The sequence below is a fragment of the Centrocercus urophasianus genome, unplaced genomic scaffold (assembly GCF_019232065.1).
Source record: "Centrocercus urophasianus isolate 14NV4802_14NV808 unplaced genomic scaffold, USGS_Curo_1.0 seq_10, whole genome shotgun sequence".
In the NCBI taxonomy this organism is placed as follows: Eukaryota; Metazoa; Chordata; class Aves; order Galliformes; family Phasianidae; genus Centrocercus; species Centrocercus urophasianus.
This window is the reverse complement of record NW_024884142.1, coordinates 45,821,292-45,845,671: the sequence shown is the minus strand read 5'-3', so window position 1 is coordinate 45,845,671 and position 24,380 is coordinate 45,821,292. Positions and strand designations below refer to the sequence as shown.

Below are 24,380 nucleotides of genomic sequence, written 5' to 3'. Positions count from 1 at the left end.
TTCATAGCATTTACTTTTGTTTATTTGCCCTCCCATTGTGAACACGCAAGAAATATGTTATATGGCTAAGGAGAGCATGGTTGGGTGATGGCATTGAGCTTGGGTTGACAATTTTCTTTACCGAGATGTCTATATAAATCAATAGTACTTTCATCTTTTCACATGATCCGAACTGTATTATTATCTGAAAGGATACATCATGTCTGAAGTGATAACAAAGCAGAATAAAGAGTGATAACTCTGTTCCTGACTGTTGGTGATGAATGCGCTGAACTCTCAAGGGCAACTTGGACAATAGAAGTGAGAGCACATGTATTTTCTCTCATGGTTTTACAATCTCTAGCATACGTAGGAATACAGAAAAACTTCAATTATTGCAGAACTGTTCTTTGAATAGCAGAAGTAGAGTTAGATAAGGAAATCAAGCAGTGCATTACAGTGTATCTATGCATGTTTGCACATAATGTTTTGACAGATGAAAATGCAGCTGGATTAAAAGTAGTGCTGGATAAATTAGTGAATGATAGGACTGTGAGCACCAGGGTTCAGTTACAAATTGTGCTTCATGAAGTTCTTGATCTGCTTGCTGAAATAATCGATCTAGGAGAAGATCAGACCTTTTCCTCTGTTGTTTCTTAAACACATCAAGTGATTAGTGTCACGGTTACTGTGATATGCGAAGTGTCCACTTCTTCTTCCAACTCTATCAGGAGGAAGAGCTGCTGTTAGAACTAATGGTTTTGCAGTTGTGGCTGATTCTAAACTACCTTTGGGAAGTGCAGTTGTTGGCATGCTAGTTCAATACTCTGTTTTTGATTTTACCAGAAGTTGGGTATGTTGTGAAGTGCAAATAGCCTAATGGATAGTAAAAATAGCTTTAAAAAGATTTGTGAAGCTGCCCTATCTAGGTAGCTTTTCTTAAGTTATGCAGGTTTTCCAATCAATAAGGAAATTACTCTGAGATTATTATTGTTACTTTTGTTGGCAGTAACAGGCTCTGAAAAGTCTTAGTTCTGTGCTGCATGGGTTAAAGGAGCTGCAGTGGGAGCTGGAAGAGGTGCAGTGGGAGCTACATTGTAGTCACAGATGTTGGTTTAACAGCCAACCTTCTTGTTAAGCATGGAAAATTGACTTCAGATGTGCTCCTTTAAATAATCTAACTTGAATTGTTGCCGGACTACTGTTATTCGGATATATCTTCTGAACAGTGTTGGCCTTTTTGAATTTAGTGGCCATTAACTTACATAATTCCTTGAACAGCTTGGATTAGGGATTCTTGAAGCTGAAGAAACTCAGAAGGGAACTGCAAGGTTGCGTTCACTTTATCGAGCAATCTGTTAGTTATTTTCTGAGTTGTAAGCTACATAGATCTGTGATGCCTTTGCATTTGTAGAAATGTTGAGTAATCCAGTGTGAATTGCTATTTAGCTTCTTCATATAGTCAAGAGTACTGTCTTCTGTCTAAAATGGATTAAAAATACATTTTTGTTGGTAACACGATGTAATTGAAACAAAAAATTTTAAAGTGCATTTAAAGTAATTGTCTTTTTACCATTTGTCTCATTCCAATTTATATGTAAAAGAATAATCTCTTGCACCATTTCCTTCTCTTTATTTCTCTCATCTCTGGAAAGAAAGAGAGAAAGCTACATCCAGCATTGCTTTTCATTCATTTAAAGTGTGAATTTTGGTTCGATTAAAAATATCCTGTTAAAAAAATGCAAACAGAAGCGTTGTCAGGTTGCCTAGTAGCTGCAAGCAGACAGGCATGTTTTTACATCCCTTTCTTCTTCACAGAAGATTTGATTTGATGGTCTCATAAAGAGTTTATGGGAAAAACTCTTCTGTTTTTCAGCCTATGAGCTCTCCTCTGCCTTGCTGGAAGATTTAGGCAGCAGCAGACAGGTGCTGCTGTCAGCAGTGCTGGGGGGATATCTTCTGTCTCAGCACTGTCAGCATGAGAGGACTAATGAGGAAAGGACTAATGAGGAAAGGGCTTGGTAGCCAGCTGGCTCATCTGCGTATCTTAGGCTTGTTTCCAGTAGATTTTCAAAAGTGGTGAAGTTTTTACATATGTACCACTGTCCTGATTTCAGCGGAAAACAGCATTGGTAGCTCACTGATGTTGCTGAGAGATGGGAGCATATGTGAAGCCTTTATGGTGTATCAGCAGGGGCTGGGCAGAGCCAGTACAGGCACCTGAATTAGGCCAGGAGCTGTTCCATACCAGGTGACACCATGTGGAGGCTACAAAGCAGCGGGCAGGTGATCGGGATGGCCTGTGCTTGAGGTCTGTGGGGTGCTGGTTGGTGGAGATGAGACGTTATGGTGCTGTGGGGCATTGTATTGTGTTGTGCTGTGCCTTGGGTGGCAAATGACTGTAGCCATATATATTATGTAAGCATTTTTGTTTCTGGTTTCCTCTTCTGTCTTAGTAAATAATTTCTGTCTCAACCTGTGAGTCCTACTTTGTTTCCAGTTCCCTCCTTCATCCCTCCTAAGGCAGTGGAATGGCTGTGAGGTGCAAGCTGCTTCTGGGTTACACCAGCAGCATTCCTTTGCACTGAAAAAGTAAACAAGCAGACATAAAATAGTCTATTGCCACTACTGGTGCATATTTTTTCCCATTACTATGTTTCTCTCCTTGTTAAGAAACAAGCCTGTGTGCAGAGGTAGGTGCTCGTTGGTTTTAGAGTATTTGCGCAGGTGTTTTGAATATTCCTTTTGTTATCAAAATGTATTGATTGGTCAGTTGGAAGTACTAAACTGTAAGAAGTAGTAATAAGAAGTAATAAATAATACATAGAAAATAGTAAAGGGTTTTTGCGTTGTGTGAACACTAACCTTCCCTGGCACTAACCTTACTCTTTGGAGCAGTCTAGAGGGTGTTTCTGCTAGACAGGCATTGTTTTTTGTGTTAATGGCACAGGTTCTTAGTTTAGCTGTTTTTGCAAGAAGAGTTTAACCTGTAATAAAATTGTTATAATCAGTTATTCAATTAGATGAAGGGTTTTTGTTTAGATTTGCTCAGTCAGGAGTTTCATGAAATACATGTTGAAATTGCTTTAGGTGCATTATTGACAGTCCTTGTTTACGTTGTCTTGTCCCCCTTCCCAGGAGGTAGTTACCAAGAGTGCAGGCTCTTAGATATTTTTTAGCAGTTGAAATTCAGTAGGGAGTCCAGGCTTGGCAAAACAGCTGGAGGTTTCATATGAGTAAATCTTTCATGTATTATATAACTGGCATGGCATATGAGCTAATATTTCTCTAATTGCCTCTGAAATGCATGTTTTCAGAGATATTAATAATTTTATTTATTTAAAGTTAATACATATAGGACCCAGTTCAATCCACATGACTTTACAAGAAAAACATTGTATATTGAGCAGACTGTATTAGGGAAGGAGTTTATGTAGATAAAATCTTTTTGTAGGAGATCTCGTGTGATTTGTGTGAACCAGAAAGGAGCCGTTGCAGGCAAGCAGTGTGGCAAAACCTTGCTTAGCCAAAATGACAGCATGATATATGGACTGTAGAGCGATAAGAAGATGGAAAATGGAAATTATATTTTTGAAGTGGCAGAAGATATCCTAACTTCATCTCACCAAAAACTAATCTAAGAATAAGTGAAAAAGATGATCTATTGAAGTTGGCACTGTATGGGAACTGCTGAATCACGGCCTGAACCTCTGATTGATCACCTGTGGCAAGCAATGAGTCAGCCACAGGAGCACAGGTGAAGGCAATTCACCTGTACTGCTGAAAGGGGTGGAGCCTGGCTTTTAAGAACTTGACTATCAGTGGGGAAGGATCTCTTCTGGAGATTCCTCCTTTGGAGTTTTACAGCGAGTCCAGGGCACGGGTAAGCACTCTGTCTATTCTCCTCTGGTATAATAACCTGCTTAGCCAAACTCTCTGGTATATTTCATAATTATAACATCTGTATATTCATTGATTATACAGGCACATAGTAGAATTAGTGGGTCAGGGCTGTCCACTGGGTCCCATCGCCCATTTCGCTAAGTTCAAATCTCCAGTCAGACTCATAGTGCTGGTCTCATAGTTGCCGACACTTCTTTCTTGGTGGAAAGCAAATGATAGCGTTTGGTAGTGTTTCAGGATGTTTTAGTGGATACAGACCGTCTGTATTAGTCTCAGCATGTGCTTTCTTTATCCTTTCAGCTCTCCCTTGGGGAAGATTGAGAAGGGCCCAGTGTGGGGCTTGTTTGGGTGCTTTAGGGTTATTTTCATTGCTCATGAAATGATTGAAGTTTTTCATAATCCGGAGACTTAATTATGTAGATCTCCATAGAGGAGGACTGAAAGCTGTTCCAATGTAGTCTTCTTTGTGTTGCTTGTGCATCTACTTATGTGGAACAAAAACCACTACAACACTGTTTTTATTGCTTATTCTCTTAATGGCTTCTCTACTGAAATTAAAGTAGTAGACTGTGTGATACAGATACTGGCCTTAAGTGTATTGAAGTCACTGAATTGATGCTATCTACCAAATTTTGTATTGCCAAAGACTTGACTACTTGTTGCCACTGCAGTCATGTTCTTGAATTGGAGGCCTAAAAGTGAGAAGTTGTGTCCAAAGATGTATGTTGAGAACGATGCTTCCTCAGACTTCTGAATGAAGTTATTTTGCACATTAGAACTCTTAAGAGAGCTTTGGTGTCTTGTATCATACATTTGTTAATTTTTTTTTTTTTTAAATCACACGTATCAGAGTATAATTGATTCAAAATCAATTATCAAATCCTGGGCATAAATGACTATTTCTTAAGCACTGCTGCCACTGTCTGTGCCTTCCTCTGCAGATGTCCTCCATTATTCTTGTAGCTGTCTGAAGGTTTTATTCAATCTTACATGGCCACTTGTTTTCAATGAACTTTTCGTGTCACAGAAGCTGTCCGGTAATTGTATTAGTGCTTTTAATGTGATTTCTGGGGTCAAGTTTGTGAATATTTCTTCCAAGTAGCGAACTTCAATTTGTTTATAAACAGAAAACTATAACAGAAGACAGATTATCTTTTTTGTAGATAGCTGTATAAACCATACGTAACCTGTAATTGGACTTGCTGATGTTTTATACTACTTAACACTTGTCCATCTTTCTTCAACCCCTCTTTTCCTTTTTCTCCCTCTTTTGAGTTATTGGAGTTATCTGATGCCTCTCAATTCTGGCCTTCTGTTTTACAACTGCATTTCACCTGTTATTCTACTACTGCTGTAGTTTTCCATTTCTTTGAAATGTCTTGGGAGCTGCATCATAAGCAATCTGATAAGATGTTCCTGCTTTTTGTCTTGTGATAAGTATGGTCTATTCTGGAGTTGCTTCTGTAAAAATGTGTTGTTAACCTAATATCCTAATGGTCATCCTTTCAAAAAAAAAAAAGTTTGGTTTTTAAATGTAATAACTTATTATTACAGTAATTTTAATCTCTGCTATTCCATTTGGCATTGTGGTACTTTTTTTTTCTCCAGCATATCTGAAGTGATTTCTGTGGAGTATTTAAGGGGGATGAAAAACATTTATAAATTGTCTTTTAGTGAGTTGACTATTTTTTTTTCCTCTTCTATTTATTTTATTCTGGATAATAACCTTGCTGTAGAACAGTGCAAAATAGGGCTGAGACATGAATGATTTCTGGTTTTTTTTTTTTTGTTTTTTGTTTTTTGTTTTGTTTTTGCATACTTGTAGTGATGTGAGTTGAAACTAATAAAGCTGATAGAGAATTGTGCAATATTACATTTATCTGTTAAATTGGCTAACTTTCAGAAATAATTAAGAGTAATAATGAATTGTCTGCCCATGAAATTGTGTGTAGGTGTGCATATTATTGTCTTGTTCCTACTTTAGTTTAATTATACAGTGCCCAAAACAATTCATGAAAAGTGAAAATGATTTCCGTTGGATCTGACGGTACAACTATGTCTGTGGAGGTGACACAGGATGACCACACTCATTTCATTATGTTGGGTACATCTGGTTAGTGTTGAGTTTGAAATGAAAGAATAAGAGCTTTGCTATTTGACTCTCTGTTAAACCAAGTGAATTTTTGTCTAATTTTAAAGTGTATCTCTGCCTTTCTGGCAGTGTGGCACTTTCAGTAATGTATGGAGTCTTATCCTATCAAAGTGATGCGTTTATCAGTCCGGAGAAAATAATCGAATTTTTAAGGCTTTTACTTGGAGGTGAAATTGTAACTTCTACTGCTCTGAAGGCAGGAACAATTTTTTTAATTGCTAGAGATGATAAATAGCTTTCCGAATAATTGTACCTTATAAGAACAGTAAGACACTGATTACTCAGAGTAGCAAATGTGCTTGCTGACCTTTGAATTAAAGGAGAAAATGTGGCAGATATTGAAAATTATGGCCTGTTGGTCATTTGCATCCCTGAAAGTTGCACCTCTGTGAATTTGAACTTTGGAGTAGCATGGCTTAGGTAGCATTGTCAGTTATTTACTATGGGAAATATTGATTGAACTTGGGTATTATATAATATGAAAGCTTTAGTGTTCCCAGGCAAATGCTAATTTGTCAAAAATTAATACATTTTCTCTATTTAAATTACATAAATAAATTATGACAATTGATTAGTTGCTATGAGACAGAGAACTGAGTATGTTCTGGCAAAAGAGAAGCATAAAATTATGGATTGAGTTTGAAGTAATTGCTCTAGATAGTCCACAGGCATCTGGCATTAGATAGGTGTAGATATTATGTTTATTAGATATATGCTTTTATTTGCTTCTCTTGGCTTTAGCCTCGCATGTTCCTGTACTCCCACATTCTCTGAAGGTGCCTTTTGTATGAAACTCTTGAGCCTTGCAGGAAAGAGGCATTTCTCTTGATAATTCTAACAATATGCATCAATTTATATTCTGATTATATCGCATATTGTTCAAATTGGCTCATTAAAATTAAACATCACTGAATACCTCCATAACCACCTGCACCGCCCTAATTCCTATTTTGCTACATTCTGAGCTATTAGACTTGCTGTAAATCTTGCTTCTTCCCTATGTTGCACATTACAAACATTCGTGATTATAATCAAGGAAAAAAAGTATTTGCTTTGAAATTATCTCTTGCATCTCTATTTTATTTGGGTAAGTTTTCTGGTAGATTTACAAATAATATTGTAATTAGTACCTGACGTTGAATGAAATGAATTGATTTTTATTAGCCGTGTAGACTTATATAATTATTTTTAGCTTCCGAAGGTATTTAAGGTTTGTTTTGCTCTTAGTTCAGACAAAGCAGTTTTAACAGCTCAGTCTCTGCAGCGTAATTGTTCCTCTGGGCCCCTGGGCTTATTTTTTTTCCTCACTTATTTATGTTTCAAGTAATGAGAACACTGGAAAAGAGGATGGAGGGAATTGAGATTGTGAAGGTATAGAGTTGGAATGACTTTTTGTATTTATATTCAGTGGAATCCTTTTCTACCTTACCTCTTCTTCATCTGCAATCAGTTAATTACTAGCCACTCCTCAAAAAACCAATAATTTCTGTTGTTAATATCCAAATTTTACGTCATGAATTAACACTCAGTAAAAATACCTATGTCACAGTAAAAATGTTTAGTAGGGGCCAACATTTTCCAGAGCTGTAGATTTCTTTTATTTACATGCCATAGTTCTATAGTTCAGTAAGATGTACTCAATGAAGATTGCTGACCATTTATGCTGCTGGTTCACCTACTGGACAGGTGTTAAGAAACTGCTGCATCTTGGTGACAGTGGGAATCATATGTGGGTCATAGAACCACATATATGGTTATAGAATGACTTGAGTTGGAAAGGACCTCAGAGATCATCTTGTTCCAACTCCCCTGCGATAGGCAGGGTTGCCACCAATTGGATCAGGTGCCCAGGGCCCCATCCAGCTTGGCCTTGAATGCCTCAAGAGAATGTTTGGCATCTCTGGTTAACCTGCTCTAGTGCCTTACCAACTTTTCAGTGAAGGACTTCCTCCTAATATCTAATGTAAATCTTCCCTCTTTTAGTTTAAAACCATTCCTTTTTGTCCTGTCACTATTGGTCTGTGTAAAAAAGTCAGTCTTCCTCCTGTTTATAAGCTCCTTTTAGATACTGGAATGTCGCAGTGAGGTCTTTCTGGAGCCTTCTCTTCTCCCAGTTCTTTTAGCCCATCTTCATAGAAGAGATGCTCCAGCCTTCTGGTCACCTTTGTGGCCCTCCTCTAGACCTGCTTCAAAAGCTCCATGTCTTTCTTATCCTTGGAGGCACCAGGCCTGGATGCAATACTCCAGATGGGGACTAATGAGGGCAGAACAGAGGGGGACAGCTGCCTCCCTCTCCCTTCTGCTACCCCTCTTCTGATACAGCCAAGGATGCAGTTGCCTCTCCAGGCTTCAAGTGCACACTGCTGGCTCTTGTCCAGCTTTTTTTTCACCAGGGCCCCCGGGTCCTTCTGTGCAGGGCTTCTGTCAATGAGTTTTCTCAGTTTGTAGGTGTATCTGGGATTGCCCCAACCAATTTCCCTGTGAGTCCACCTCACCAGACGCAGTTCTGCCTTTGGCTGGCACAGAGGACACTGGGCTTCTTCTCTTTATGGTGAACTCTGCCCACCAGTGTTTCAGTATGTCCTGTCCTCCCAGGAAGAGGAAGCATACTGCAGTAGCCTTGGCAGCGTTCTGTAAAAGCTGCTGAAATTGAGCTTTTTAGCATCCCCACTGTTTTGAACTTAAGAAGCACCAGGAAGCAAGCAAGAAGGCTGCTGTGTCAGAGCTACTAGGAAGGTCAGTGGGCTTGGGGACAAGTGAACCAAGAGGCTCGTGTCAGGTCTGAGTGGTGAGTCCTGTGGGCTATTGCTGGCTTGATCACTTAATGGCAGGCATTAGAAAAAGTCATCCTCTGCCCAGCGGGGGAGGTGATTGTTCTCTCTTTAAACACCCAATGATGTATGTTATATGCAGTGGTGAGCAAAGGGGGATGTGATAGTGAGTATGGAGAAAGCTGGAAATTCTGTAATATTTGTACTAACTTACTTTTTAGAATATATAAGGAGAAGAGAGTTGAAGCATTATATACCACATGTCTTAACCTGCGGAACTTATTCAAGCTTAGGGTAGAAGTGTCCTGATGAAGCTAAACTTCTTTACACTAGGTGAAAATCTGCTTGGAAAACTCTAGTGTCTGACCGTTCTTAATGTTTTTATTTGTGCAGTGGATGATGGAATAACAAGTACTCTTTGTGCTTGCTGAGTATATCCAGGTTACTGAACCTGCAAGCTTATTGAAGGGTGGTCTGGTGTGCAAAGTGTTCATGGCAGGTTGTGGTACTCATCAAGAGAAAGTGAAAAACAATGCAAATGATTCTGCAAACCTCAGTCGCTCCCCCACTAAGGCTGGGTGGAATAATCAGCAGTATGAATACAAGAAGAGGTAGTAGAAACGCACAGATGGTTTTTTGTGATTGTGAATTACTGTTAAATGTGAGTCAGTGTTTTGATGCTGTTCTGGAAAAAGGCAGCCTTTGTGATTAGTTTCTATAGGCTATTGTATGTGAAAACATATAAAATAATCCTTATTGCTGTGGTTGGAAGACTAGATACTTGCATTCACTTAGGAGCGTGCAAGAATTCCCAGGCTAGGAAATCTCATAGGAAAGGTGCAGAAATGACAGGGTTAGAAAGCATATTCCTTATGGAAAGACTGGAGGAATTAGAATTGCTTTTTCCACTGGAGAGAAAAAGGAAATATCTATTTCAAAAAATAAAATGTTACTGCAGAAGAGAAGACAGTAACCTTATTTGTCAACTGTTGACATGTGAAGTAATAATTTTAAATAACATTCAGGTTGGAGATTAGCTAAAATGTTAATTAAATTCTGGAATTGAGTGCTAGTAGCTGTCTCTTATGTGAGCATTAAGTGTTCTGCTATCTACTATTGCAGTTCTTTTTTTTTTCACTGAAATGTGTCTATGTTTATTAAAAAAAAAAAAAAAAAAAAAAAAAACAGGAAAAGTGTTTTTACTATGCAAGAAAAAAAACTGTCAGCTAACAGTACACAGACTTTGTGGCCTATTTGTTTTATCAATTTTTGTTGGAAAGAGCCTAAATTACTTTTTCTCCATTCACTGTGTATTCCATTACATATTGGAAAGACTTCTGTTAACTCTTGATCAGTCTTATGAGGACTGATAGGTATAGAGGAAGAAAGTACATCATATTTCTTTTTTTGTTTAGAAATTACTTTTCTTGATAAATGGTTGTGCTTGTGTTATAAATTTGATATTTGCTTCATGGAAATTGTTGTGGGTTTTTTTTTGATAAATATTAAAAGGCAATATGCTTTATCTTCATTTTCTGAGTTGTATTTCATTTAGACATCCAGAAAATATTAAAGCAGTGTTAGAATTTATAGTTATTAACTTTGGAGTTATCTTACGTTTTCGGCAATTCTGATTGGGAAGGAAAAGTTTGAGAGACAAAGATTGTACTCTGTTCATTGGTATGCCCTCTTAATCCACTAAAAATTGCACATTCTCTAAGAAGTACAACTGTAAAACTTAATTTAAAAGCTTAATTACATTGTAAGAAAGAAACAAAAATAGCTCATTGGATGAGTTGGTACTCTGCTATTCTGTCATTGGAGAAACCAGAATGGGAAACGATCACAAAATAAATTTGCCTGAAATTACATTTGGATGTCTAAAGATCACAAATTGCCTGAAACTGAGACTAGGTTCTCATTTAAGTAGATTTCTTTCTTTTTGTTCTTTTTAGAACTTCAGGTTAGTAATACATTAGTTAGTGCCAAGTGTTATCTGGTAGCCTTGTGCGGGTGGAACAGTGCTTTAACAGCTCAGATGAGTATGCTTAGTATATTTTGTTGACATGTGAACTTCAATATTCAAAATAAAGGGGGATTTAAATATCATTAGCATATATAAAATAGCTACTTGGAAAGAAAAAACTGGTTTCAAATTTTAATTGGAAAGCCAAGTGTCAAGAGGGAAAACATTGATCTCCATAAACCGAATTTTTTCTGAGAAGAAAATAAAATCCCCAAACAATAACAACAACAACAACAACAACAACAACAAAAAAAAAACGCAAAAAAAAACATTAATAGCTGTGAACTTGTAAGTTTTATCTATTAGTTTTTATGCCCTTTTTCTCCTTGCTATTCTTCTCATTGTTGAACACAGAGCCCAATTATTTCTTTGAAAACCGTTTCAAGAAATGCTGGTGTTTTAGCTTGAGTGATTTTTATAATAGATAGGGTTGTTTCCATCCATCTCAAAAGTATTTCCCTCTAGAAGAAAGATGGTGTGTACTAGAGTGTAAAACCAATTGAGCTACTAATATTATTTGAGAAGCAAAGGATTATAGGGGAAGTTTATTTATTTATTTTTTGTATTTATTTTAAAGCAACTGATTCGAATGGAAAATATGATGATCTCTCAGGCATGCTAGCCTCTGTAATGTCAGATGGAGTTGCAACAAACATTTGACTAAGTACTGAGTACTGCTCTTACTGTACATATCGTGTATTAATGCTAATCAGTTAAAGTAATTGGGAGAGTAGGGTAGTTTTGTCTATGGAAAGGAGGGCTGTTAGTGAGAGGTGAAGCATGAGGAGAGTTGTCAGACTGTAAAAATAGTGAGCTACAGTAATCTAGGAGCAGTAGGAATTCTGATTTTTTTAAATTTTTTAATGTATTTTATAGGCCTCTCATGACTATTTTCTCATGAGATGTTTCTCATGAAACAGATGTTTCAACCATGTTTTGGATTTTTGTCTATTTTTATCATTTTTTCTGCCTGTATGAGTTCATTCTGATACACAGTGGATGTTTAGTTTTACAAATCGTTTGTTTGTTTAAATTAATGTGATGGGTTATGTATTCTCATATACTTGGATATCATTCCTCAATGCGTTTTTTTTTAATATGTATGGTCTGTGAATTTTGGTCTGTGAATTTTCAGTGCTCTTTTTAGATGGCATAGAGCAATTTATTATGGTTATAATGCAGATGCATTATAAGACTGTTTGCAATGAAAGATCAACATGGCAGTCAGTAACTGGAAAAGCAAAAGAAATTGAAGGTGTAGCTTTTTGTAGACTTCCTTTTCTAGCTTTTTCTCAAAATCACAGAATGGCTGAGGTTGAAATGGATGTCTGGAGGTCATTTAGTCCAATCTCCAGCTCAAGCATCTGCTCAGGTACCCTTTCCATCTTTGTTAGAATTCAGACCTTTCACTGGGCATTCAGTATTAACGTTCCATGCTTGTTAAATTGCTTAGGGTTTTATTTTAACAAATATATATGGCTGCATGCACTTCTTTGGAAATAAGGAACAACCCAGCCGTTCACTGACTCCTCTTGGTGAGTTCAAAAGGAGAACCAGAAAGATGGGCTGAGATATAGATGGTTTAATTGGTGGAGCAAATGCTGCTCTTTGGCTGACACGTTTTCAGCTACCTCCAGGAAAGCAGGGCTTATCAGGCCTGAAAATCAATGGCAAAGACAGATGCTATCACTCTAAGCATCTCACTCAAGCAGTGAGTAAGAAGCTCTCTGTAAGCACTGATCAGAAGCAACTAAACCATCAGTATATTACCAACATCACTCTTATTACATATAAAAATCACAGCACCATATAAATGTAATGAAGAAAACTAATCTATCTTAGCAAAAACCAAGACAACTTGTAAAAGGAAAAAAAAAAGAAAAAAACAAACCTAAAAGAAAAGGATGATTCTCCAGTTAGTTGTTGCATGAAGTGATTTTCTGAGGAAAATTTTTTTTGTAGGAGGAAAAGTTACGATTTGGTGCCAGGAAGTGATCTAAAATAAAGGAATCATTATTCTTTTAGTGTTTTTTTTTTTTTTTTTTTAAAAAAAAAAAAAGGTCATATGAAGCTATTTTATAAGCTTTCTATGTTTTAAGTAAGTTCTTTCACTACTTTCAAGAAATACAGAGCATTTCATTTTCTCCTCTGAAAGGTCTGTTATAACATTTGAAATCTTCTGTTCCATATGGTAATGATTAAGGCTTTTGAGCTTTTATTTAACTCTTTGAGATTTTGGGTGATTCTTGGGAGTTGTACCCTCAGCAGATTGTTATTGTCATATGCTTATCATTCAGGGAAGGACCAGTTTAATTTCTATTTTCAGTTTCCATGCCTTAAGCTTGTAGGAATGAGTATTTTTTCATTAAATGCTGTTTCTTCTGGAAGGATGATGAATGTGAAAGGCAATCTGAATGTGAATAGTGCTTCAAAAATTATATTTTCTCATTCAGATAAAATCTAAATACCACTTATCATTACAAGGGAAAAATACATACAAAATTTGCAATTTTTTTTTTTTTTTTTTTTTTTAATCTGCGATGAAGACAAGATATTTCTGAATCTACTTGTTGAGCTTTCTTTCCAGAAAGGCTTTCTGACTAGTTTAGAGATTTTCAACTAAATGAAGGTTTTTGTCTGGGAAGAAAAAATTAATCTTACTTATATAACTATAGCAGCTTCAGCCTCCTCTCATATCTTGAATTGGCTCTGGTGCTTGTTGGGCCATCCCAGGAATAGCTTTGTTTCACTCGCCTGTAAAGAAACAAATCAATCTTCATCATAACCTTTCCTCAGGACAGGAGATCTGAGTTGTCTCCTGCTGGATCGGGCTCATGCAAGGATCTGATAAGGATGGATTGAGAGGGAGTATACTTGTGTGTTGTTCTGGTAGCAGGGAGATTTTTGGTTTGCCTTGGCTAACTTGATGTATTCTGCATGAAAGTACATGCTGCAGCAAATGCATGGTACACCAAGGACCTATGCAAATGCTCAGCACTCTTGATTTCAGTATCACAGTCTATTCTGGGATACTTAATTCTTTTATGTTTCTTTTTAATTTCTTTTCAAATAAGGAATACCAAACAGGAACTGGTTAACTTGAACTCATAATTTATATAATATAATTATTTTATATAATTTTCTCAGTTAGGAAAACTGTGACTCTTTAATGTTCATGAGAATCTGAATTATCCTTGAGCCTGAGGATCTGTTTAAGTGTATAGCTTATGTTTAGTAATGGTGATTATAACTTGCCATCGTAGGATGAGGTCCTGAAGGTAGATGAAACATAGCTAACACCTGTCTTTCATCCTGGAAATTCCATGACAGAAACACACAGAACAAAACTGTGCATTATTATTGATCGTATCCAGCCAGTTAAAAACAGAGCAATTGATTGTAATGGCAAAGTGAAATGGATTTCAACTTTTTTGCATGCATGTGTTTCATACTAGGAAGTCATAGCAATTGTTTGTTGTCTTCATTTCATCTTCACATTACATCTTTCTTGTTATTGCGTATCTTTCTTCTTGGCTGTAGGCTAATAAGGCATGCATGATACCCATTTATTTGATGTCCCAATCAGAGTACTTTACACTGAATTGGATTGGGAGTTTCTTAATGTTCACACTTAGAAAATATATTTTTTTGCACACCAATAGCTGGGGCCAATATACTGTTTCTTGAACTCAGCTCCTGGCTGACAGCATCGTATGGTCACCGTCCCTTGCAGAGATGTTGTTACTTTCATATTAGCTTTTATCCATTCATGTTTGCTGATGTTACAAATTTATAGCAGATCACCTTGCTTAGCTCCCAAATAAATATTAAAGTATTTCTTGTGCCTTTCAGTTACCTGAATACAAGTTACTGCTTAGTAACACTGTGCTTTTGTAAGTTTGCTTGATGCACTGTATCAAATTTGTTTTTCTGAATGCTTTGTTGGAAGAAGCTGTTCGGAGGAGCATGTCTTAACGTAAATGTTCTTTTGTGCAGACACTGCAAGCTTTCATCAAATTTCAGTTGCTGACATTTTTTATCTCAGATTTTGGAGTACTGAAAGCGTGTGTATTTGCTAACGATCCATCACAAGGGAAAGCAAGGTGAAAAGACTTAAGGTATCATACTTCAAAAACTGATATTATGTTTTCGTTCTCTGCATGAGTACAAGCAAATCCACAGGCCACTGGTTCTCATATGAGAAAACTAGGAATTTAAACATTTCAAAAGTGTTTATTTTTAATGTATATTCACATATAAGTGTTGTTAAGGGGAACAAAACCCTTGAACTACTTATAGCCTGAGGAATGACTGTCAGTCAAAACTTGTTCAAAAACTCTCAAAAGAGATTCTGGTAGATACTGTTATACCTTAGAAGTAATTGTTTTGGTTTTATTTTTTTTTGATAAGTGAAAATGTTCTTCTTTTTATGAAGTGGGCAAGTAATGAATGATAATAGCATCATGCCACAAGTTACTTGAAGGTTATTAACGTCTAATATTGTGACATCCACGATACTAACCCTGTGATTAGCATGGTGCTGCTTTGATTTACCTTGTCTGTCTCACCCTGTGTGACCATGTCTAGCTATCTGCTGGGTGCTTCCCCCATGTGGGTGAAGAAATTAGGAGAATCCAAGTTAAATGAGCTTGTTGTAGAGCTGTGCTTTTTGCGGGATCGTGTACTGAATGGAGGGAAAGGTACCTGTTAATGTTAAGTGAAATTGCAGTGTCTGTGCAAAATTGATGAGCTATTAGTGTCCACTAAATTTTCTTTTTAAATAAGTGAACACATGCCTATACACTGTGTAGTTCAGTGACCTCTTTCAGCTTGGTTATTTTAAAAATTCTCCCAATCTTTGGAAAGTAAAAGAAAAAAATAAGTGTTGGATTCTCTGTCAATCTGTATTCCTTTGTGGTTTTTTTTTTTTCCCTTTGTTTTTCTGTTCTTTTTTCTTTAAGTCTTTACAGTAAATTCAGTTTTGCCTTGACTTGTATGTAAGCTGTGGCATGTTGGCAGTGAGCTATGCAGTAAAGCTGAAATTGGCAATCCTGACTTTTTGCCTTTCATTTTTGACAATCTTAAGCCTTCAATAACTGTGACTTATGTAGGGGGTAATACTTGCAAGCAAGTGAAGTGTGTAGATACTGGTTTTATATATGGTTTCAGATACACCTGAACCATAAAAATTAAAGGCATTTTAAAGACCTCTTGTTTTATTTCAATAATATTATTTTTATGTAAACTTTATAATGATATCAGCTGCTTAATAGACAAATCAGGATGTAAAGACAGTGTTTTGCACGTGCATGTAGTAGCGTGCTTGAAGTGAGATTATACTGCTTTTACATTCATTTTTACATACACTCCTTGGTGCACGGGAGCATGAAATTGATCGTGTGGGGAAGGGCATGAAAATTCAAGAATTTAATCAGTATTATCTTGATTCTTTAATTTCCTCTTTCTTGGAGTGTCAGGTATTCACTAAATATTGGGTAGTAGAAGGTGAAAGGAGAAGATACTATAACTGATGCTTTTTTAAAAAAACCCAGCAGATGGGATTTACCTGGAGAACATTCAGTTTATTTTTTTACTTTAATCTTTTAAAAGAAATTTTATTCCTTCAAAGAGAACAAGTTTATAGCTTTTGAGGGTTTATATTTTTTCTTGCAAATTACAGTAGTCTTTTTTAAATAGTTACATAGATTATGCTTTGAGGAATAAAATGCGTAAACAGTAATGCATGGGAAATGTACATTTTCCGTGAATTTATATAGAACATTCTGAACTTTTTCTGTTTGCAGTCTATTCTGACTTGAAAATCTATTTCCTTATCATCTCATTGGCTAGTATTGCTCATAAAGACTGCCTGATACTTAAATGGGAGTTATAAAGTTAAGCAGTCACTATTAAAAATGGAAGAGAAAGGTTACATTGGTCCTGAGCTTTAGAATAATGCACTTAATTGCATTGACTTTTCACCTCATGTCACTGATGATAATATGAAGTAAAGACAGACCCTTCTTTTGACTTTGTGGAAGATTTCATATCTAATCTCACATAAATCTATTTGTTTTCATATTACACTTTAATGCTGAGTATGTGCTTCCCCTCCCCTGTGAAGTTGACACTAACAAACTGTGAAGTTGAATGCACTTCTGTTTCTGTAAATCTGGCTGCATACGAAATTCTGGATTTCCTAATTGTTATGTTCACTTGGAGGTTCGTCTTGGTTCTGGCATTTTTTTTTTTTTTTTTCCTAGTAGCTGGTATGCTGCTATATTGTGGATTTACATGAGTGTAACAATGATAACACATTGATGATTTAGTTGTTTAGCAGTGCTTGCACTGAGTCAATGACATTTCAGCTCCTTGTACTAAGCAAGGAGGTGACAGGGGGAATAGAACCAGAAGAGCTGACCTAGACTGACCGAAGGGATGTCCCATTTTGCTGCCATGTCCCATTTCTGCCATGCAGAACTATGAATCTGGGGGAGTTGACCAGTGAGGGGGCAGTTGCAACTCAGGAATTGTCTGGGAATTAGTCAGCAGGTGGTAAGAAATTGGGTTGTGCATCAATTATTTTATATATTTTTGTTAATATTATTACTATTTTCCCTTTTCTATCCTATTGAACTGTCTATATCTCAACTTGCAAGATTTACCTTATATCTGATTCTCTTCCTCCATCCTGCTGGTGGTGGATGTGAAGAGTCATGTGGGGCTGAGCTGCCAGCCAGGTTAAACCACAACAAGGTGATGCAGTAATGTTACAAAAATTGAAGGAGCACAATAGAAGACAGAAGTTACCGCTATGGAAGAATGGTTAATACTTAAAGGGAAGAGGATTTATAGGAGTCAAAGACCAGACTGCTGAAAATTACAAGTTTCACGCTTCAAGTAGAAGCCCATTTTTCAGGGAGCAAGGATGTGAGAGAAAATAATTTTATTGGGAAACTAATCTGCCCCATTGTTAAATTGTAGCAAATGTATTTTACTTAAGGATTCCATTTATGTATGATTTCTTAATTTGCAAATTAACTACTAGATGCTAAGAAAGCTTTGCTTTCATTAGGGGGTGGTAAAACTAAACTATTTCTCAAACTATTAGTTATGAAATGAATTTATTCTGAATTGATCTGTCCTTGCTGCTGAGGTAGATAACCAAGTTCAATCATTATCAAAGTAAACAAAACACAAAGAAAGCTAAAATTCTTAGTGAATGGTATGGCTAAGAAAAAGTCTCATGTCCCTGGTTACATATCTGTGTGGGTGCCTTTCAGAGAGTCTGTGTGTAAACATCAAAAACCTCCTGGAATGTAGATCTTAAAGATGAATTCTTGATATTCGGTCACAGCAACTTCGGGGAGCAGTGTTATTCAGCTGTTTCATGCTCTGTTGATGTTTCTGTTCAGCGTAGGTGGGAATTGTATTGGCCTTTTTGTTATATCATGGATAATATTAGGAGTTATTAACTGGCAAATAAATTAGAGGGACTTCATAGGAAAAGCGAAAATGAAGAGCGGAGTTTGGGAGAAATATAAATGATGTATAAGAAGGAAAAATAGCACATGGTATGGTGGGAGAAAGAGAACGTTGTTTATGCATTTTAAAGATTGCAAACTTGCATTGACTTTTAGGAATTAGTGAAAGGAAGATGAAGCAACATAAATGTCAAGCTCAAGAAGAATGTTGCTTATGAGTTATGATGTATTTTGTAACAGTCCTCCTGCCTTTTCACGTAGACGTGATGAGAAATGGTCAGTGAATGGAGCAGTTAAGAAAAGTGCCTCTTTGTCCAGAAGTAAATGATGATTTTGGATACTCTTTTCACCTCTGATTTCTTACAGAATTACCAGAGATGATGTTATCTTTTTCTGTCTTGTACCAAGAAAAGCTTGCTCTTCCACCTTATTTAAAAAAATAAATAATTTTTTTGTTGTTGTTTTGGTTGTTAGGAGTGCAACTCAATTGCAATGACTTCTTTCCTGTAAAAACTTGTGCTCTGTTTCTAGTAGGGTACTTTTTTTTTTTTTTTTCCTTTTCTTTGTTATGTACAATGAAAATAGGTTTATATAGTGTTTTACTTCTACCTACGTGTGATCTCTTAGACTGGTGTAATGGTAAAAATCACAGAGGCTTCACTGGGATTTAATAAAATAGCTATTGTGTGCTGTATCTAACTGCCTATCTGGATGCTTTCTGCGCCCTTTCTTATCAGAATACGCAAAGGATAAGGAAATGATAAAATCTTATGACTTGAGGTAAAGACAGGGACCTCACTTAGAAATTACTCCCGTGAGCGAAACAGACTTGACTTGAGGAAAAATTTAATTTATTACCACTTAAAAATGAATTGGATGATGAGGCAAAAACTAGAAGGTGGGGAATAGAGGTTGTAGTCTGTCCACATCACTGGATCTGTGCCGTTTCTCTGCTCCAGCATGGGACATCTCTCTGAGTATTTGAATCTAATAATTACTCTATATTCTTGACTGAAAATGTTAATTGAGGGTTTAGTTAATCTTAGGGTTTCTTAAAATTTCTCTTGCTTATACTTTGCACTTCTGCCAAGTCCAGTAATATATTACTGTATGACTTGTGATCTCCTGTCCTGATTCCCTCTTTTAGCATTAAATATATGGGTAATTGTTCCCTGTTACTTGAAGTGACTTGCTGAGGTTTACTTCCTACCACTTGCTTTTGTACCCTGCCAATATTACCACTAACAATAATACAAGGTGTTGGTTAGCTAAGTGGTCTCTTGGCTGTTTTGTCATCCCTTTATTAATGCACCTGTTTAATTAAAAGTTTTTGACTTGATAATAATACAGCATTTTAGACTTGTTTCTCTTATTATTATTATTATTTTATATGGAATTATACATATTACTTATAACATTTTATATGGAGCTACATTTAATTGTTTGTATATCAGTGTGTATTATCTGCCCATTTGCATGGTCAGCTAGGCACCACATTTACTGTGCATGAGACTAGATTAGATATTTTGCTCCCTGTCTAGGGTTTCTGTACTCTGCTATCTGAATGCATACATGAGTGGATGTTGTCATAGAATCATAGAGTGATTTAGGTTGGAAGGGACCTTTAAGATCACCTAATTTCAACCCCCTGCAATAGACAGGGACATCTCCCATTGGACCAGGTTGCTCAGAGCCCCACTGGCCTGGCATTGAATGCCTGCAGAGTGGGAGCATCCACAACCTCTTAGGGCAACCTATTCCAGCATTTCCCCACCCTCGTAGTAAAGATTTCTTCCTAACATCTAATCTAGATCTACCTTCCCCCATTTTAAAGCCATTTCCCCTCATCCTGTCAGTATGTAGCCTTATGAAGTCTCTCCCTTGGCATTGAAGTTGTTTTATTTATTTTTAATACTTGCCACTACATGGTATTTATCAGAAATCTTATGCTTTATTGGATAGGTGGTATTTAAAATATGAAGGGAAATACTGTTGTACTGGTGCTATTTAACTCTTTCACTTCATTTCTGGTAATGTTTTTCAAGCACACCATTTATTTTGGTAAGTGACAGGAGACTGGTGTCGATTCTGTGATTGATTATAGGGATACATTTACATTGTGATCATTCTTCCAATGGGCATTGCGTTTCTTTTGTCCATATTTTTGAGGTTTTCAAACTTTATTAATACTGTGCTATCTCAGTTTTTGCTGGATTTACGGTTCTAAATCTTTTGTTTGTAACAAAGTTCTTTCTTCAGTTTCTAGTCACATTTTAAATAGCCTTATGTATTTTATAATTCATTGCAGAGCAGTATTTTTTTTTAGTTATATATTACTACCACACTTAACTTTTAATAACATTTTGACTTAAGGTATTGCAAGCATGCATAAAAAAGGAAATTTTTCAATCTTCTTTTAAAACGTAGCTTTTTTTTTTTTTTTTTTTTTTAAATAAAGAATGTCTTTCTTATCAAAGGTGCAAGAAAATATTTTCCGAGTTTTTCAGAAACAAAAATTTGAGTTTTAGTTGACCTTGGCATTAGCTTCTAATTTTCTTGGACTAAGTAGATGACAGAGGAAAGAGTAAAGCTGTGTACGTTCATGGAGATAGCCTAGTAAGAAGCTGAAAAGGGGGAGGAAAGGGAAGTAGTTTGCAAGATGCTGAACAGATGCTTTGGCTTTGTGACAAATGGTTTATGAATGCTGTCTAGAGCATTTCATGAAATGCTATGGGACTAAAACATATAGATGGATATACGCAAAATTACTTCTAATTATTTTTAAATGATAAAAAAAATTAGGTTGAATAAGTAGAGTACTATAAAACGTGTGTATATGCTGAAAAATGTATGTTGGTGCTTCTAAAGACTATTGTAGATTAGTATAGAAAAAAGGTCTTGAAATATTTCTAATTTATTTGATTTTGATCTTCATTTCAACCTAGTAGTTCTATCTTTATCTTGAGACAAATTGAAAAAAATATTTCAAAAATTTTGCGAACTTCATTTCTTATATTCTGTTCCTTCATTCCCTTCCTCAGATTCCCTTAAGGAAAAAAAAAGTTGGAGAGCATATCTGCTCTCTTCTTTTAGCTGTAGTAATAAAGAAAATATTTTTTAGGAGAAAAATAATTTGTTTTTTGTCTACTTCAGTACATTTGCAAGATGGATGTAGCAAAGGCTAAGAAGCAATGAAGAGAATCTGTGCTTAATATCGTGGAAAGTGGTTTTTGTAATTTTTTTTCTTACCCATTTTGCTTTTCTAACTCATGTAGGAAGAACATCCCTCAACTGCTGACATAACCTTCGCCTGCCAAATGCATAGTATTTGCTCCAAAATTTGCAAAATAATATCCTGTCTTGTGTCATTCACGAGTAATCTGGTGCTTATAAGACAGTATGCATTAAGACAGAGGTTACAAACAGGCTTTCTCTAAATAAGTTTGTTCTAGAGTCAGGAGGCATAACTGCCCACTGGTGATCATAGTGTAGAAACACTCCTTGGAAGAGCTTGTGTAAAATTTTTGATTGATTCTAAATCATAATCATCGGAGTTCTCTAATAGCAAACCTACATAGTGTAATGCAATTCTTTGTGCCTGTAAAAGTGACTATTAATGATAACAAGATAGCAAGTAACTAATAGACTGCCAATTCTCTTTTAAAAATAAATCCAACCAAAGGTTCTACGTGTAATTCTAAATACTAACTAGATGCTTATTATGTTGTTTATTATTTTGAAGAGGAATATTTTAAAAATTCCTGAACCATGCTGTAATAAGAGCTTATTTCTACTGAATTGCTGCCTCTTTTGTTATGAACTGTTTAGCAAAAAATTGATTCATAGGCGAGTAAGTTACTATCTCACATTGATGATTTAATCAGCATGCATAAGTTTTCATCATCTTCTGATCAACTGCATGCCAACATTTAACAGAATGGTTAATACATTTGTTTAGAACATCTTCAAACACAGTATTTCCTGGTTGGATAAAAATCAAAAGACAAAACTTCATGTGTATAATTATAATTGTTTACAGAAATGTATGCTTAAGAGAAGGTTTTCAATCAATAATATTCATGTACATACTCAGTACTAATCATTTTGGACAACTGCTCATAATTGTAAATTTTTTTAAATTTAGTCTAATTTTGAGACTGTAAGTTTGGGTTTTATCTAAATGCTCAGAAAGAATGGTTCTCTTAAGTAAAGCAGAAGCAAAATCTGTCAATATAAATGTTCTGCAACCATTAAGTAAGACTGTGGTAGGGATTCAGGTTCTATACTGAGCTGAAGTTTTCCACCTTGCTGCAAAGTTTTGCACACTTGAAACATGCAGTATATCAGAAGCCTTGTTGTGTTGGATTAATTTGCTAGGTAGTGCACTGACATAGAGTCATAGCTCTTGAAGGAATAAGGATGCTGTAAGGCTGGGATACAGTAAAACAGACTGGCAGCCATGTCTTTACTGTTCATTTTGCAGAACACGTGGACAAATTATTTCACTATTTATGTCCTGCATCACCTTGTTAAACATCTGTTTTCTGCTTTCTGCCTCTGTAGCTAGACAGGCTCAACTTGTTCTGTCTTCTGTGTACTTGTAAAAGAAATTTATAGGATGGGCTCCCTTCCAGCAATAGAAGACTTCGTGTTCATTTCAAACCCATTTGGCAAATGAGCAACAAATGTGGCTTGCTGTCCTAAGTGATCTAGTTCTGTTGCCAGAATATCTAAAATTCAAGCCTCTTTCTGGGTGGAGGAAGATTTGGTAAAGCAGCACTAAGGAATGTGGGCCCTATTTTTCCATATTTTTCATTTTCAGGAAATCGGTTGAGCAAATTGAGAGAATTTTGGCCCCAATGACTTCAAAATAATGATGATCCTTTGTTCTTTTCTTTATTTTTGAGTCCCGTGATCCTACTTCCAATTATCTGATCCTAAAGCAGGGGAGAGAAATGTTTCTAGTTGGAAGCATCAACAGAGGTCTTTAGAGATATGTTATATCTTCTGTAGATGCTACTTTAGTGGAATTTCTAGCATTTTATAGCTAGCCAGATTTCATGTGTCAATTTTGAGTTTTTGTGATATGAAAATGCATGCATTTCATTATTTTTTTATTTTGTTTATTTATTTATTTATTTATTTTTACTGTGAATAATTAGCTTCTTGTCATTTATCTTTACTTACTACTTTTTTTTTTCTTCTTTTTTCCCCTTTCCCATTCCCACGTTCTTTAGGATCATATATGATAGTGATTTCATCAGACCATGACCCTGGAGAAAAGACTCGTCTTCAGCTTCCAACAATGAAAGAAAATGATACTCACTGTATTGATTTCAGTTACCTTCTGTATAGCAAGAGTGGAGCAAACCCAGGAACTCTGAACATCCTGGTTAGGGTGAACAAAGGGCCACTGGCTAATCCCATCTGGAACGTCACTGGCTCCACTGGCAAAGACTGGCTTCGAGCAGAGCTGGCTGTCAGCACCTTCTGGCCCAATGAGTATCAGGTAGGCTTGAAACAAATTCTCGCCTCTATATAATATTTACAGCTAGATCCTATGTGCTTTGCATTAATTTTGATCTGTTCTTTTATTTTCTCAGTGCCCTTAATTTTCTGTTTGATTTCAAATAAATAAATATTTGGTTATATAATTTTTTTTTAAAAATAGGAATTGATTAGTCAATGTTATCTGTTTCTGTATAATGAGAAAAAAATTAACAGGAAACAAGCCTCATTAAATGAAATGAGGTCCAAGTTCAGAGGCATCAAAAATGATAAACTCCCAGAAATAAATTGCCTGTGCAACTGTAATTTGTACCTGTCTTCCTTCCTCTTTTGGATATGCCTGTGTTACTGTGTCTAATTACATGACTGTAAATGTGTTTTTTCCACGTGACGTTTGTTTCATTTGCTGTTCAGGCAGAATGCTGCTCACCTAATGAGCAGCTGCTCAGGACATGTTTTTTTCCTCTTGCTTGGGACAAAACCACCTGCAGCATAGGTTTCTTGTTTTAAGAAAAAAATTGCCTTGTTATTACTAGATGCTGTTATTTGATTTGTTT

General features: G+C 36.1%; 1 protein-coding gene across 1 annotated transcript in view; it reads left to right on the top strand.

The window, feature by feature from the left end:
- The window catches only part of PTPRK (protein tyrosine phosphatase receptor type K), a 397,462-nt gene that overhangs the window by 111,073 nt on the left and 262,009 nt on the right, over positions 1 to 24,380 (top strand). Inside the window, exon 3 of the mRNA XM_042815147.1 lies at positions 23,553 to 23,824. Within this exon, the coding sequence (XP_042671081.1) occupies positions 23,553 to 23,824 (272 nt within the window). The remainder of the gene's footprint in view (positions 1 to 23,552; positions 23,825 to 24,380) is intronic.